This window comes from Danio rerio, chromosome 4 (assembly GCF_052040795.2).
Source record: "Danio rerio strain M-AB ecotype USA chromosome 4, GRCz13ab, whole genome shotgun sequence".
NCBI classification, from domain to species: Eukaryota; Metazoa; Chordata; class Actinopteri; order Cypriniformes; family Danionidae; genus Danio; species Danio rerio.
This window is the reverse complement of record NC_141024.2, coordinates 68,300,120-68,314,261: the sequence shown is the minus strand read 5'-3', so window position 1 is coordinate 68,314,261 and position 14,142 is coordinate 68,300,120. Positions and strand designations below refer to the sequence as shown.

At 37.5% G+C, this 14,142-nt stretch overlaps 4 protein-coding genes across 11 annotated transcripts in view; 1 reads left to right on the top strand and 3 right to left on the bottom strand.

Annotated features, from left to right (window-relative positions):
- The window catches only part of LOC147845236 (uncharacterized), a 934,973-nt gene that overhangs the window by 318,839 nt on the left and 601,992 nt on the right, over positions 1 to 14,142 (top strand). The window lies entirely within an intron of this gene.
- The window catches only part of LOC137491262 (tripartite motif-containing protein 16), a 97,374-nt gene that overhangs the window by 49,695 nt on the left and 33,537 nt on the right, over positions 1 to 14,142 (bottom strand). The gene's annotated exons all lie outside the window — the stretch shown is intronic.
- The window catches only part of LOC103910919 (NACHT, LRR and PYD domains-containing protein 3-like), a 68,761-nt gene that overhangs the window by 21,652 nt on the left and 32,967 nt on the right, over positions 1 to 14,142 (bottom strand). The gene's annotated exons all lie outside the window — the stretch shown is intronic.
- On the bottom strand, positions 1,258 to 12,267 carry LOC137491232 (uncharacterized). Of its 2 annotated transcripts, XR_015484176.1 has the most exons (4): positions 12,214 to 12,267; positions 11,537 to 11,686; positions 2,335 to 4,861; positions 1,258 to 2,275 (listed from the first exon to the last, which is right to left on the bottom strand). XR_015484176.1 is itself a non-coding variant. In XM_087250346.1 (3 exons), exons 2-3 carry the CDS (start codon positions 11,619 to 11,621, stop codon positions 3,888 to 3,890), a joined length of 1,059 nt encoding a protein of 352 aa, XP_087106472.1. In that variant the 5' UTR covers positions 11,622 to 11,686; positions 12,214 to 12,267; the 3' UTR covers positions 1,258 to 3,887. The 2 variants fall into 2 exon arrangements, 1 of the variants encoding a protein (XP_087106472.1); XM_087250346.1 differs by having other exon boundaries at positions 1,258 to 4,861.

Sequence of the window (14,142 nt, the reverse complement as noted above, 5' to 3'; positions counted from 1 at the left end):
AAAAATCAAACCATGACCTCTCTGGACAGAAATTTAAACTATGGACCAGTCGCTCGCTTTTTCAAGCTCTAATCATTTTGTTTAATCCCACTCCTTTTCGCAGTGCCATATGACAGAATTTTGCATGCTCAAACGTTAGTGTGACCACAGCCTTACTGTGCAGACTTGTGGCTCTCAGTAATATGTAAGACAATATTCATATCTGCTGAATTCTTAATTTTGTTTGACATTTTATATTGTATATTTGTTTGCTGCTAAAACTATAAAATACATTTGTCTTAAAAATTTATTATGCCTTCTATTTTTAATAACAGTTAAGAATACTGATTAATTTTAGTAACACTACAATAACTATATATGACATCCTATTAATTTGTATGCAATATAATGCTGTGAGATGTAACACTACAGTACAGTAATTAACTGTACACAGTTTCCAGTTAGTTACCACTACTGCTCTATTACAGTAATTAACTGGCAACACTGTTGCCAGCTACTCACTGTAATGGTTTAGTTACAGTAATTAACTGGCAACACTGTTGCCAGTTATTTACTATAACCAAACTTTTACAGTGAGTAGCTGGCAACAGTGTTGCCAATATTTTACTGTAAAAAAGCCCGGTAAGGTCTAACAGTGTATATAAATACACACACATGTGAGGGTCCATCTATTAGTCCCATGACGGAGCTAACAGCATGGGTGAAGGTTAAATGCGTGTAAACCTTTTAGCACATGTGAAATTAAATATTTTTGTTTGTTATAATTTATTTTAATTTGTTTCTAGCTCTGAATTTTAATCTGACTCCAATTTATAATAATTTTAGATTTAGATTCATCTAATTCAAGCTGATTACCTTATAGGTCATGATTAGGTCTAATTTAGATTGATTAACCTAATAAATCCTTGTTCCCAATTAATGGTTCATCGTTTACTCAAAGTCACTTAGAGTCAGTATAAAGGTTTCATCTGCTCACGGACATATCTTCTCCAGTTCCGATTCTTAGCAGATAAGCTAATTTCCTTTAATTAACAATAGGCCGCCCCATGCTTGCTCATACTTAAAGAAAGTTTGATTTAGCCCCTAGATGATATCATACCCCTAGATTATATCATCAGTGATTGTCAGAAATCAACAAGTCTCTAATGCTGTGCCTATGCTTTATCCATTGAGTCTGATTGTATGACTAATCCTGGTTGTAGGCTGCGGAAACATCAGCCTTAACAATCTACTCGATTTAAATAATTTCAGGAGATATTAGAGTTAAACAAGAATTTTACATTTAATTGTCAGAAAAAAGATTTTCCATTGCAGTTCACATAATTAAACAAAATAAGCCAATCAAGATTGTACAACATCATTTACTCAAATATACATTTAAGAGTTAAAGAGGAATACCTGACCATGAAAAAATACATTGCAGCATGCAAGTCCTGATGCAGAGCTCAGAGATTCACAACCTGCAATGGGGTATCCTGTCTACAGGATCCCACGGACAATTCTGCACCCTTTGCCTAAATACTCAAATCATCATAAATTCAAGACAATAAAAGCTTCACTAAGACTCTTGCCTGGTCATGAGTTGATGCGAAGACCATTTTGCCTGGAGTGGAGCATCTGGCAAAGATCTTTTCAAAGTCAAAACCCAAATTAACTGATATAAAGGAGATTGTAAAATATTACAGTGAAATTAAGACCACTTTATCAATCACACAGAGACATTTAAAAACACACCAAACATGAATATAAAGCCACAACATACACCATATTAAGAACTTAAACATTCTGTGTGGAATGTGAGTGAGCTGCTCTGGTGGAGAAGGTAAAGTCCAGGACAAAGAGGGGGGCTCAGGATGCACGATCGAGACAAACTGAACAACTGGTTTTCTAGCTGATCTTCTTCTCACATTAGAAAGTTTATTGTTTTAGTGCCTGACCATTCTTATGGTCTTGTCTCGTGTGGAGTTCCATAACAGTTTGCAGATTTGAATATTATGGAGAGATATAGCCATCCTTACACTATTATGTGCATTTCTATTCTTAAACTGTAGTTCCCCTGTACACTGCAACGAGAACCTCAGTCAATAATATTTATGTAAAACTGAATTTTTGTTGCATCATATGATCATATTTGAAACTTTTCATAAATTCATCAAACAATGTGTACCTAAAAAGCATTTTCTAAGAAATAAAAAAAAGTTCTGTCCTATTGTCACTAAGTTATTGTTACTTTTTTCTACTGGATATGTGGTGTAAATCTAGTATATATATATTGCTGGCTTGCTATCTGAAAACAAACAGCTAGGCGATAGATTAATTAAATTCTACAATTACAAGTGATTTGTAGTTTGTTCATTTATACTCCATTTTTTGTTTAATAATGTTTTTCTATGCAGACTTTATGTATTGGTCTAATATTTGTATAAAGATAGTTTGCATTTGCATTTACTCATTTAGCATCTTTTATCCTGCGACAACAACTAATGACAAAAGAAGAAACAGACTCAGCCTATCAAAGGTTCAGAGCTTGTGTTATTAAATGCTAACAAACCTTAAGCCAAGTCCAACAAGTAAAGCCACGCAATGTTGTTTTAAAGCTTATTTAATTTTATTTATTTTTTTAAATGCACCGTTCTATTCTCAAGTCAAGTTGTTAAGCTCATTGTTAAGCTCATTAGGCTCTGTGGCTTTTGTTTTTTATTTATAATATCTTTCACTTAAATTGCTGTTTCATAAAAACATCTACTGGGAAGAGTTGCCATATTTCATATAAAGATTTTATGGCACAAACGTGTTATTTAATTTTAAGCTTGTTTGTTTTTATTTATTAAAAAGTCTAGCTTGATGTGCACTATTTTGTTTTTCTTTTGCTTATTTTATTGTCGTGATTTATAAAGTAATCTGATTTGTCATAAAAGCTTTTCTGGTAAAATAATAATAATAATAATAATAAACCAATAAACAACAAATAAACAGTGTTTAAGTGTCTAATGCTGGCAGCATCATATGTTAGAAAACTATTCACAAAGACTATTTGATTTATTAAATAACTCATCTCTTGTGCTTTCTTTCATGTTATGTGACAAAATGAATGAATGACTCGGATTAACTAAAAGATTCATTAATTCGCTCATGTGCACAATGTGTAGTGCGAGACAAGATTAGTTCATTTTTCGAGTCCTCTATCAAGTCGTTTGTTCACCACATGAAAGACTACAGCCAAACATATGCATTTATATGCCAATCATATGCATTTAGAGCCAGAAAAAGAATTGATCTGTTCACCTCTCGAGTCCTCGGGTTTGAGTCATTCGTTCATCACCGGCCAATCATATGCGTTTAGAGCCAAAAAAAAAAAAAAGAATTGATTTATTCAACTCTCGAGTCCTCTGGTTTGAGTTATTCTGTCACATGATGAACGAACGACTCAAGAACCAGAAGACTCGAAAGGTGAACTTATTATCATGGCTCCTATCGGCTAAGACTGTGTACATTGGTTAAGATTATATGTGACTGTCATTGTAACGTGAACGCACCACTGACATTTAAAGACATGAAGAGGTGAGCTGAGCAAACAGACAACAATGCCTATAGACAAAAGAGCAGGTAAACATTGAATTATTATTTTCTTCTTCTTATAATCTATTTATGACTTATTTGTTGAAGGGATGAGCCTTCTGGGCTAGTTGTAGATGTGTTTGGAAGCAATTCGTAACATTTTAATAATATTTTGGCAAATTGAACCAAATGAACGAAATGACTCGAAAAAAGATTTGTTCATCTCGATGAACGAGACTCAAAGATCCGAGTCAGTAAAATAATCTGAACTTCCTATCACTATTGAGTATGCGAAATTCTGTTGTACGCCACTGCCAAAAGGGGTGGGATTAAACAAGATGATTAGACATGAACGGTTTCTCTCCAGTGTGGCTCATGATGTGTTTATTAAGGTGTGATGATTGACTGAAACTCTTCCCACACTGAGGGCATGTGAATGGTTTCTCTCCAGTGTGGATCCTCATGTGTCTATAAAGGTTTGATGAAATTTTAAAACTCTTCCTACACTGAGTGCATTGGAATGGTTTCTCTCCAGTGTGGATTCTCATGTGTTGATTAAGGGATGATGATTGGCTGAAACTCTTCCCACACTGAGTGCATTTGAATGGTTTCTCTCCAGTGTGGATCATCATGTGTTGATTAAGGTGTGATATGTGGTTGTAACTCTTCCCACACTGAGTGCATGTGAATGGTTTCTCTCCAGTGTGGCTCCTCATGTGTCGACGAAGGTTTGATGAAAAGTTAAAACTCTTCTCACACTGAGTGCATGTGAATGGTTTCTCTCCAGTGTGGATTCTCATGTGTTTATAAAGGTCTGATGAGCAGTTGAAACTCTTCCCACATTGAGTGCATTTGAATGGTTTCTTTCTAGTGTGGATCCTCATGTGTAGATTAAGGTTTGATTTTTGGCTGAAACTCTTCCAACACTGGTTGCATGTGAATGGTTTCTCTCCAGTGTGGATCCTCATGTGTCGATGAAGGTTTGATGAAAAGTTAAAACTCTTCCTACACTGAATGCATGTGAATGGTTTCTCTCCAGTGTGGATCATCATGTGATAATTAAGGTGAGATGATTGGCTGAAACTCTTCCCACACTGAGTGCATGTGAATGGTTTCTCTCCAGTGTGGATCCTCATGTGAATCTTAAGATCGCCTTTTCTTCCAAAACTCTTTCCACACTGAGTGCAGGTGAAACGATTCTTGTCTCTCCTTTTCAAAATACCATCAGTCTGTAAATTATTTTTTTCCTCAATTTTGACATGATGTTCCTCATCTTTACTCTCCTCTTTCTCTTCAATTAGGTCTGAAAAAAACACTAGTTGTTATCAAGTCTTAAAAACTCTCATCAAAAGCTGAAAAGTGAAAAGACACTGGAAACATTGGCTACACACACTGTAATTTTGATGCACAGTAAATGTAAAATAAATCAAATCATATTGTGTTTGGTCCATTAATGTGTACACATTTAAGCAGATTCAATTCAATTAATCTTTATTTATCTAGTGCTTTTACAATGTAAATTGTTTCAAAACCGCTTAACATAGACATAGAAGTTATAGTTTATGGATATGCATGAACTCTGCTGACATGGTTCCAGTAGAATATCAGTCAGGTTCTTTATGTCCGCATTGCGCGTTCTACAGCAAAAATTTAATTTTGCAGCGAAACCTAAATGCATCAGAGGATGGCAAAGAAGGGAGATTTACTCTTAAATTGATGAGGATCTAGTGCCAGTGAATGTCCAGCATCATGAACACCATTATTGTTCAGTTCCAGAACCCACAATAGTTTTTTAATACACCAGATCAGTCTGACAGTCTCTGTGAAGAGGTGGAATCACTAAAAGAAGACTGCTTCGATGCTGCTTTTATTGCTGTTATAAGGTTCTAAAGGTACAGTTAAAAATTATGTACTAGAATTTACATCATTTAGAATGTAATAGGCAAATAACAGTCTGAAACAAATGTGTCAAGCGCAAGTATTTATATGAAAAACCTAATCAGAGTACCCGAGGTACAGATGGGTGTTACGGCCCTGGATTACTATATGAGGGGTGCCAAACACACCGTGTGAAGAACTGCTCATTAGCACCAATCACCTATTGTGCAGTTCTGTACACTGGAGACCTCTTTGGTTACTGAAACAGCTTTGGCTATCAGTAATGAAGATATTTCTACATTAGAAATATTGCCACCACACAGTGTTGGGCAGTAGCGTCGCTGCAAGTAGTGACGCTACTAGCTTATCTACATTTCTCAGTAGTGTGGTGGTAGCGTCACTACTTTTTAAATTAAATAGCTTTTGTGTGGCAAAGCTATTATTTTAGTCAAGTAGCGTTCACACAAGCTACATTAACCGATCGCAGAACAATAAGTGACAGTACTGACATTCACGGAGCTGTGAGGCCGGTGTCTAGCCGATGAAACTAAATCCATAATGAGGCGAGAAAGACAATTTCTTTTTCTTCCTGTTTTACGGTGGTCAGGATTCTGTTTATCCAGAGTTAGGGTGCTTTCACACCTGTGAATCGATTCAGTTGTCCTGAAACAGAGATTACAAATGTTACATTGTTGCTCTTTGCTCTTGGAGCGGTTCGCTTTCACACTGCAAAGTTTCTAAACGGACCAAAAGAGCTAAAACAAGTCACGTGCGAGTAAACTCTCCTTGGTCAGTGTCAGGGTTTATTTTGCAGCGTCCCGCTAAGCTGTCAGGAGAGGTGGTGGTTTGGTGGTGATTAACAGGGTGCGCACGCGTGACGTGTCTGAGGAGAGATGCAGTGAGGAGAGGTGAGAAGGGTGTGCGACGATGCCTATTTGAGGACCGGGAGGGAGACGCAAGATTACCGGGAGATCATCACTCATTTGCGGGCATCCGGAGACTCACGAAACTTCCCGCCCTACTCATAACTCTCTCTTCATATAGCCGTAAGCCTATTACATATCCATAAAACACTGTGATATAACCGCGCTCGGATCGGATCACTTTCTCACTGCAATCGAACCGCTCCAGGTTTCGTTTCAATCGAGCCGAGACCACCTCATTCAAGCGATCTCGGAGCGATTACTTTGGCGCGGAACAGAGCGCGATTGCCATGTTCACATCTGCCAATCGAACCGCGCTAACTGGGCAAACGAGATACGTTCCGAAACAAAAGTGTAGGTGTGAAAGCACCCTTAGAATGACCCAGAGTTAGAATGACCCTGGGTTAACAATTTTTTGCATATCATCAGCATGCTGTAATCCATTTCTTAATCAGCAAAAGTCATTTTTAGACTAGTTTGTTGGCCACTTGAAGTCAGTGCAATGCTAAATGTTATTGTTCCACTATAATTTTTTTTCCCTCATATCGTCCCACAGCAACATCATATAGTTTAGAATACTGTACAATGTTTTATAATAATTAATTACTTTAGAGTCCATTTCATTCAGCAGATTTCAAATTAGTGCATAGTGCATTAGTAAATAATTAAACCATTTTGATAAATGGAGTTAAAATGACCTTTTTGAATAAAAAGTGGAAAGTTTTATTGAGATGGATTGTTGGTGATTGTGTGGGTTTTGGCCGGATTGGGTAGCAAAACATGAACAAAGGAAAATGAAGACTTGTTTAAAAAGATTTAGGACCTACAACTCAATATTTCAGTAAATTTAGGACTTTTTAAAGCTTGAAATTTATATTTTGGAATTTACGACATTTTAAGACCCAGCGGAAACCCTGTTTAAAATAGTCCTGGTAATTATTATAATAATTATGTAATTCTAACTCAAATACTATCTGTGAGAACTAGCAACAACTTCTAGAAACAACTTTAAACCCATAAAGTTGATCGAAAAAAAGGGAATTGTGATCAACGTGACATATGCAAATGGAAAGTACTAAGCCAACACCCTCATTGTAATAGCAGATATCTTCTATGGAAGGGGTGTCCAAACTTTTTGGGCCGAGGGCCAGATGCAAAAAAAAATGTTGTCCCGGGCCAAATTTTACATACATCACACCGACACGCATATATATATATTTATATATATATGGATGGATGGATGGATGTGTGCATGTATTTTATTAAGAAATTATTTTATTTTGGTCGTCCAACTGTGTTTCTAGAAAGACTTAAGTTTTTAAAAAACTTGAATCTTCGCTGGGCAAATTACAGTTGCAACACTCATCCTTTATAAATTCTCCTTCAGTGAAGGGTTTCCTGTGCTGTGCGATCAGCTGAGCTACCTCATAACTAGCCAAAATGCAAAAAATGCTTTTCTAACTTAGATGTTTTGTTGTCTTGTTTTAAGTCCAAATATCTAAAAAATCTTTAAAAAAAGTTGTCTTGTTTTGAGAAATAAAATGCTAATATTTTCCCTAATATGCAATTTTTTCCTTAAAACAAGCAAATTAATCTGCCAATGGGGTAAGCAAAATAATCTTATGTCAAAAGGAAAAACAAGATTATTTTGCTTAACCCATTGGCAGATTATTTTAGCTTGTTTTAAGGAAAAACTCACTTAATATTGGCATATTATTTCTCAAAACAAATTAGAAAATTCTCCTTTATTTAAGATTTTTTAGATATTTGGACTTGAAACAAGACAAAAAATATAAATAAAAAAAAACATTTTTTGCAGTGCAGTGTAGAATTTTCTTGCACTTTAATAGCACAAAAAACTGCAGTTGTTGAGCTGATAGGGCGCTGCTAATTGTTTTACTTTCTGATCTCATTCGGCACCAGTGTAAGAGCTGAAGGCCTGATGTTTTGTTTCATAATGTCTTTTAATATTATATTCCTTCATTACTGCAACTTATTCCTGGCAAATTAAACAGATACATTTCCCGCTGACCTCTGTGAAGAAAAATTCTTTGCCCCAACGTGACTGAAACTTCTTGCACTGACTGTTGATTTTCCTTTTTCTTGGTGCGCCATGGCTTGCCAAAATAGATTATCAATTATGTTTCCTTCAGTTTGGTTGGTTAGTTTTACTTCATAGCAAGAAGTAATGCCTAATTGAAGGCATGTAATAGCGACACCCGGTGGTTATTTATTGAATTACGTCTATTTTTGTATAGCGGGCCAGATTCTATTAATATTTATAAAAAGCCTCGCGGGCCGCCACAAAACTAATTGCTGGCCGCAGATGGCCCACGGGCCGTAGTTTGGACACCCCTGTTCTATGGGATTACTGTAAGTCAAATATCCTCAGCTCAGTTAAACTTTTTTATTTATTTATTGTTTTTATTTATTTTATATAGTGCCAGTGCTTAAGGACACTTTACAAACAGTAGGAGAACAAGAAAAGCAATAACCTTAAGAAGGTAAAGAAAATGGGAGACTAATAATATATAAAACTAGAATTGTACATTTCCTAAAGGAAATGTGAATGGGGTTTGCGTGGCAAATCGATGGGGTACAATGTATTTGTTTTGGTTGCTAGGGTGTTCTGAATGGTTGCTAGGGTGTTCTGAGTGGTCGCTAAGGTGTTGCAAGGCGGTTGCTAAGGTGTCCTAAGTGGTTGCTAGGTGGTTGCTAGGCGGTTGCTAGGGTGTTCTAAGTGGTTGCTAGGTTGTTGCTAAGGTGTTGCTAGGCAGTTGCTAGGGTGTTCTAAGTGGTTGCTAGGTGGTTGCTAAGGTGTTGCTAGGCGGTTGCTAAGGTGTCCTGAGTGGTTGCTAGGTGGTTGCTAAGGTGTTGCTAGGCGGTTGCTAGGGTGTCCTGAGTGGTTGCTAGGTGGTTGCTAAGGTGTTGCTAGGCGGTTGCTAGGGTGTTCTGAGTGGTTGCTAGGTGGTTGCCAGGCGGTTGCTAGGGTGTCCTGAGTGGTTGCTAGGTGGTTGCTAAGGTGTTGCTAGGCGGTTGCTAAGGTGTCCTAAGTGGTTGCTAGGTGGTTGCTAAGGTGTTGCTAGGTGGTTGCTAGGGTATTCTAAGTGGTTGCTAAGGCGTTGCTAGGCGGTTGCTAGGGTGTCCTGAGTGGTTGCTAGGTGGTTGCTAAGGTGTTGCTAGGTGGTTGCTAGGGTGTTCTGAGTGGTTGCTAGGTGGTTGCTAAGGTGTTGCTAGGCGGTTGCTAAGGTGTCCTGAGTGGTTGCTAGGTGGTTGCTAAGGTGTTGCTAGGCGGTTGCTAGGGTGTTCTGAGTGGTTGCTAGGCGGTTGCTAGGCGGTTGCTAGGGTGTCCTGAGTGGTCGCTAGGCCCTTACTAAGGCGTTACTAGGCGGTTGCTAGGTGGTTGCTAGGCGGTTGCTAGGGTAATTTGGGTGGTTGCTAGGCAGTTGCTAGGGTACCCTGGTTGGTTACTAGGCAAGCCTCACATACATGCCTGATGAAATATTTATACTTAGTAAGCATTTCTAGCAAGTTACAGTACATGGCTAGTCAATATTAGCATGTAGCTAGTCACTGCTAGCATGTGTAGCATATAGGAAGTTCCGTTTGCTAGCATGAGTCAAACGAGCCAATCCCCAAGTCTCTACGATGTTCCGATGCTGAGATATAGCTGTTGATGAACGGTTGCTAGGGTACTGTGTTTTGTTGCTATGGGCGAGGTTACAGAGTGAACTTGAATGTGGTTGGCTGTCCAAGTCAAATGAGCCAAACCCCAAGTCAATAGGACACTGCTATGCAAAGATATGCATGTAGGCCAGTTACAATGGCAGTCTATGGGACCAGTTTGGGGGCGTGGCTTGTGAGCTTCATTATCATATTGAGATGCTCATTGGTTGTCTGAGTCAGATGAGCCATCCCCCAAGTCAATAGGACACTGCTAAGCAAAGATATGCATGTAGGCCAGTTATAATGGCAGTCTATGGGACCAGTTTGGGGGCGTGGCTTGTGAGCTTCATTATCATATTGCAATGCTGATTGGTTGTCTGAGTCAGATGAGCCCACCCCCATGTCTCTATGACACTCCTATGTAATGTTATAGATGTGTGACCTTTATAATGGAAGTCAATGGGATCTGCAATGGGACATCCCACCCCATGTTAAGTCAATGGGGCACCTTAATAGGGGTCTTTAAGTGGTTTGGGGGGGCGTGGCTTGTGAGCTTCAAAATCATATTGAGATGCTGATTGGTTGCCTCAGTGAAGTTAGCCAACCCCCAAGTCTGTATGACACTGCAATGTAATGTGATTGACGTGAGTCAAGAAATGAATGGGAGTCAATGGGCCATGTAAAGTCAATGGGGACCCCTTTGGGACGTCCTAGCACCCCAGGGGTACAACTTATACCCCTTTTTGGGGTATGTTCTCATACAGGCTGCAACCCCGTACAGATGTTGCGAATCCCATATTTCTACGAATTTCACACTTGGCGCTATAACGCCTAAAAGGTCGTCCCATTTCGCGGCGCGTTTAGTGCTCTCCTAGAAAAATGAATGGGAGTCAATGGGGCCAATGTAAGTCAATGGGAGCACTTTGGGACGTCCTAGAGCCCCAGGGGTGCAACTTTTACCCCCTTGCAAGGTATGTTCTCACTTAGGCTGCAACCCTCTACAGATGCTGTGAATCCCATTTTTCTATGAAATTCACACGCGGCGCTGTGAGTCGTCAAAGTTCGGCTCAATGTTAAGTCTATGGGATTTTTGGGGGGGTTTTTTGGCCCCTGCGGGGCCAAAAAACCCCCGACCCCTTATAAAAGTCATAGCACACCATTCCCGATAAGACCGCACGATTTGAGGCCACTTTCAAGGGTCTGGGACGAAAGCTGCGGGACGAGTTACGCGCCGAAAAACGTACGGAAGAAGAATAATAATAAGAATAAGCCATGCACAATTGTAAGAATGGACTTTGCCTAAGGCAAACCCCATTAATGAATGACAAAAGACATGAGAAGAAGTAACGAAAGAAACTCATTCCTGTCTTTCAATGAGTGCTTATGTGAATTAAGGAGAACTAGGCAGCACACATTTAGAACTGCAAGATGGATTTAATTTAGTATTCTTATTAAAATATATCTGAATGAGGATCAAATGACTGAGTTGGTCTTTGAGAATGAAAACCAACCTGTTTGTTCCTGCAGATCTTCCTGTTTGACTGTGAATGTTTCTTCAATCTTCACATCTTCACTCTCCTCTTTAATAAAGGCCATCTTTATAACAGTGTGGAGATCAGTCGCTTCAGCAGGAGTTTTTCTCTGTGTTTGGACACTTTATCCTGTTTTAAAATGAACAAAACAATAAAAATGTTCTGTTTAAAATTTATAAAACAATGAACAGAAACAAAATAACTTCCCTTCAGCACTTGCTTCAACAGTTTCTTTATATGAGAGTAATTAACAAAAAGAAATCAGGTAAGTCTGAGCAAGAAACTATAGCCAAAAATGAGCTGATGAAACCTAGTACTCCATTTCTTATATATAGTGATGTATACTTAGAATAGATTGACATCATGCTGTTTAATAAATTAAACCTTCACTAAAACTCTCATTACACACTTTACCGTTGCTACAACAAAAATAAATCAGGTAAAACGTTTCATTAAAACACGTATTACACACTTTTCTGTTACTTTATTCAAACAATAGCCCTCGATTACTGAGAATAAAATAGTACTATGTTGTATAAAGGGTTAAAATAATATTTCCAACACCAAGAACATAATTTAGCATCGTATAAACAATCCTAAAACTTTAGTACTTTAACTTTAAATCGGGTTAAATCTGTAAAAGTTTTAAAGCAAACCTTTCTCCAGTTGAATCACCGCGCTGTAGCGGCGCCGCCTGATGACGTCACGTCACGCCAAAATAAAAGTCTTTTGTTTAGCTTTTTTGCCACTTTAGGCAAAGCAAACTTTATTTATAGAGCACAATTTTATACAACCGTGGTTGATCCAAAGTACTTTACAATAAAATAAACTACACAATAAAATAAAAAAACTAGTATTTAAAATACAGGAAAATGTATGTTTAAAAGTAATACTAAAATACAAATAAAAAAATAACACGAATTTGTCACTCAAAGGAAAGAAGTAAAAATAAGTCTTTAAGTTAGATTTAAAAGCATCCAATGATGTAGCAATCCCGATGTTTAGAGGGAGACTGTTCCAGAGCCATAGAGGTAAAGTTGGTTTTATAATAGCACATTCTGACTTTCCCCTTAATAATATTATTTTTTTTATAAAAGTATTATTTGCAAACTCTAAAGAGTAAAATCATATTAGCAGCAAATGACTATCAAAGTACATTGTTCACAATCAAATAAACAGTGTCAATGTTGTTTTCAAGACACACTTGCATGCTCATTCCAATCTAATAGTCAAAGTAACATTGTAAACAATATAGAGACTTCTAAACGAATGTGTGAATATAAAACCAACTTTACCTCTATCACAGAAAGCTCTATCACCTTTTGATTTGCAGCGAGACCGAGGGACAGACAAAAACTGGTCATCAACTGGTGATCTTAACGGTCTACAAGCTAAATAAAGTCTAATAAGTTCACTTCACTGACATAGGCTGGGGCAAAATTGTGCGCAGCTTTTAATTAAATCCATCTTGCAGCCCCGTAGTGTTGACTTAGTACTTTCCATTTGCATACGTCACGTTGATCACAATTCTCTTTTTTTCATCAACTTCTTTATGGGTTTAAACTTGTTTCTAGCAGTTGTTACTAGTTCTCAGAGATAATATCTGAGTTAGAAGTACATCAATATTATAATAACTAATTACCAGGGCTATTGTGTTTAACCAGGGTTTCCGCTGCGTCATAAAATGTCTTAAGATCCAAAATCAAACACAAAATTTAAAATCTTTAGCTAGAAATATCTAAAATACATATAAAAAATTATTTATTTATTATTGTTATATATATATATATATATATATATATATATATATATATATATATATATATATATATATATATAATTTATAATTTTTTTCATTTATTTTTTTAATGGGGCAAATAAAAATCTTTTCCATCTGGACCATTTAAAAAATTCTTTAGCTTTATCCCTTTATGGGTCTAAAACGTCATTCATAATGGTCTTAAAAATGTCATAAAAAGAAACCTGCTGAAACCCTGGTTTACAGTTTGTCAAATGATGTGGACTCCCCCAATATTAAATATGCTGAATGAAATGGACACTAAAATAATTGTTATTAAACATTGTACAGTATTCTAAGCTATACCCACCCAGCACGAGACGTCATTTCGACGTCGTTTTTTGGGCTAAATCAAGTCGGCCCGTCATAGACTTTATTTAGCCCAAATTTCGACGTCGAAAATTGGTCTGTATTTGGTCCGTCGGATTTGGTCTAAACATAGACCAAATATCGACGTGGTTGTTTTGCCCGTCGGATTTGGTCCAAACATAGACCAAATATCGACGTGGTTGTTTTGCCCGTTCGATTTGGTATAAACATAGACCAAATATCGACGTGGTCTTTGTTTTGTCCGTCGGATTTGGTCCAAATATAGACCAAATATCGACGTGGTTGTTTTGCCCCTCGGATTTGGTCCAAACATAGACCAAATATCGACGTGGTCTTTGTTTTGTCCGTCGGATTTGGTCTAAACATAGACCAATATCGACGTGGTTGTTTTGCCCGTCAGATTTGGTCCACATTTAGCCCAGTATCAGACTTGAACATATGGTTAAAAAGAATTACA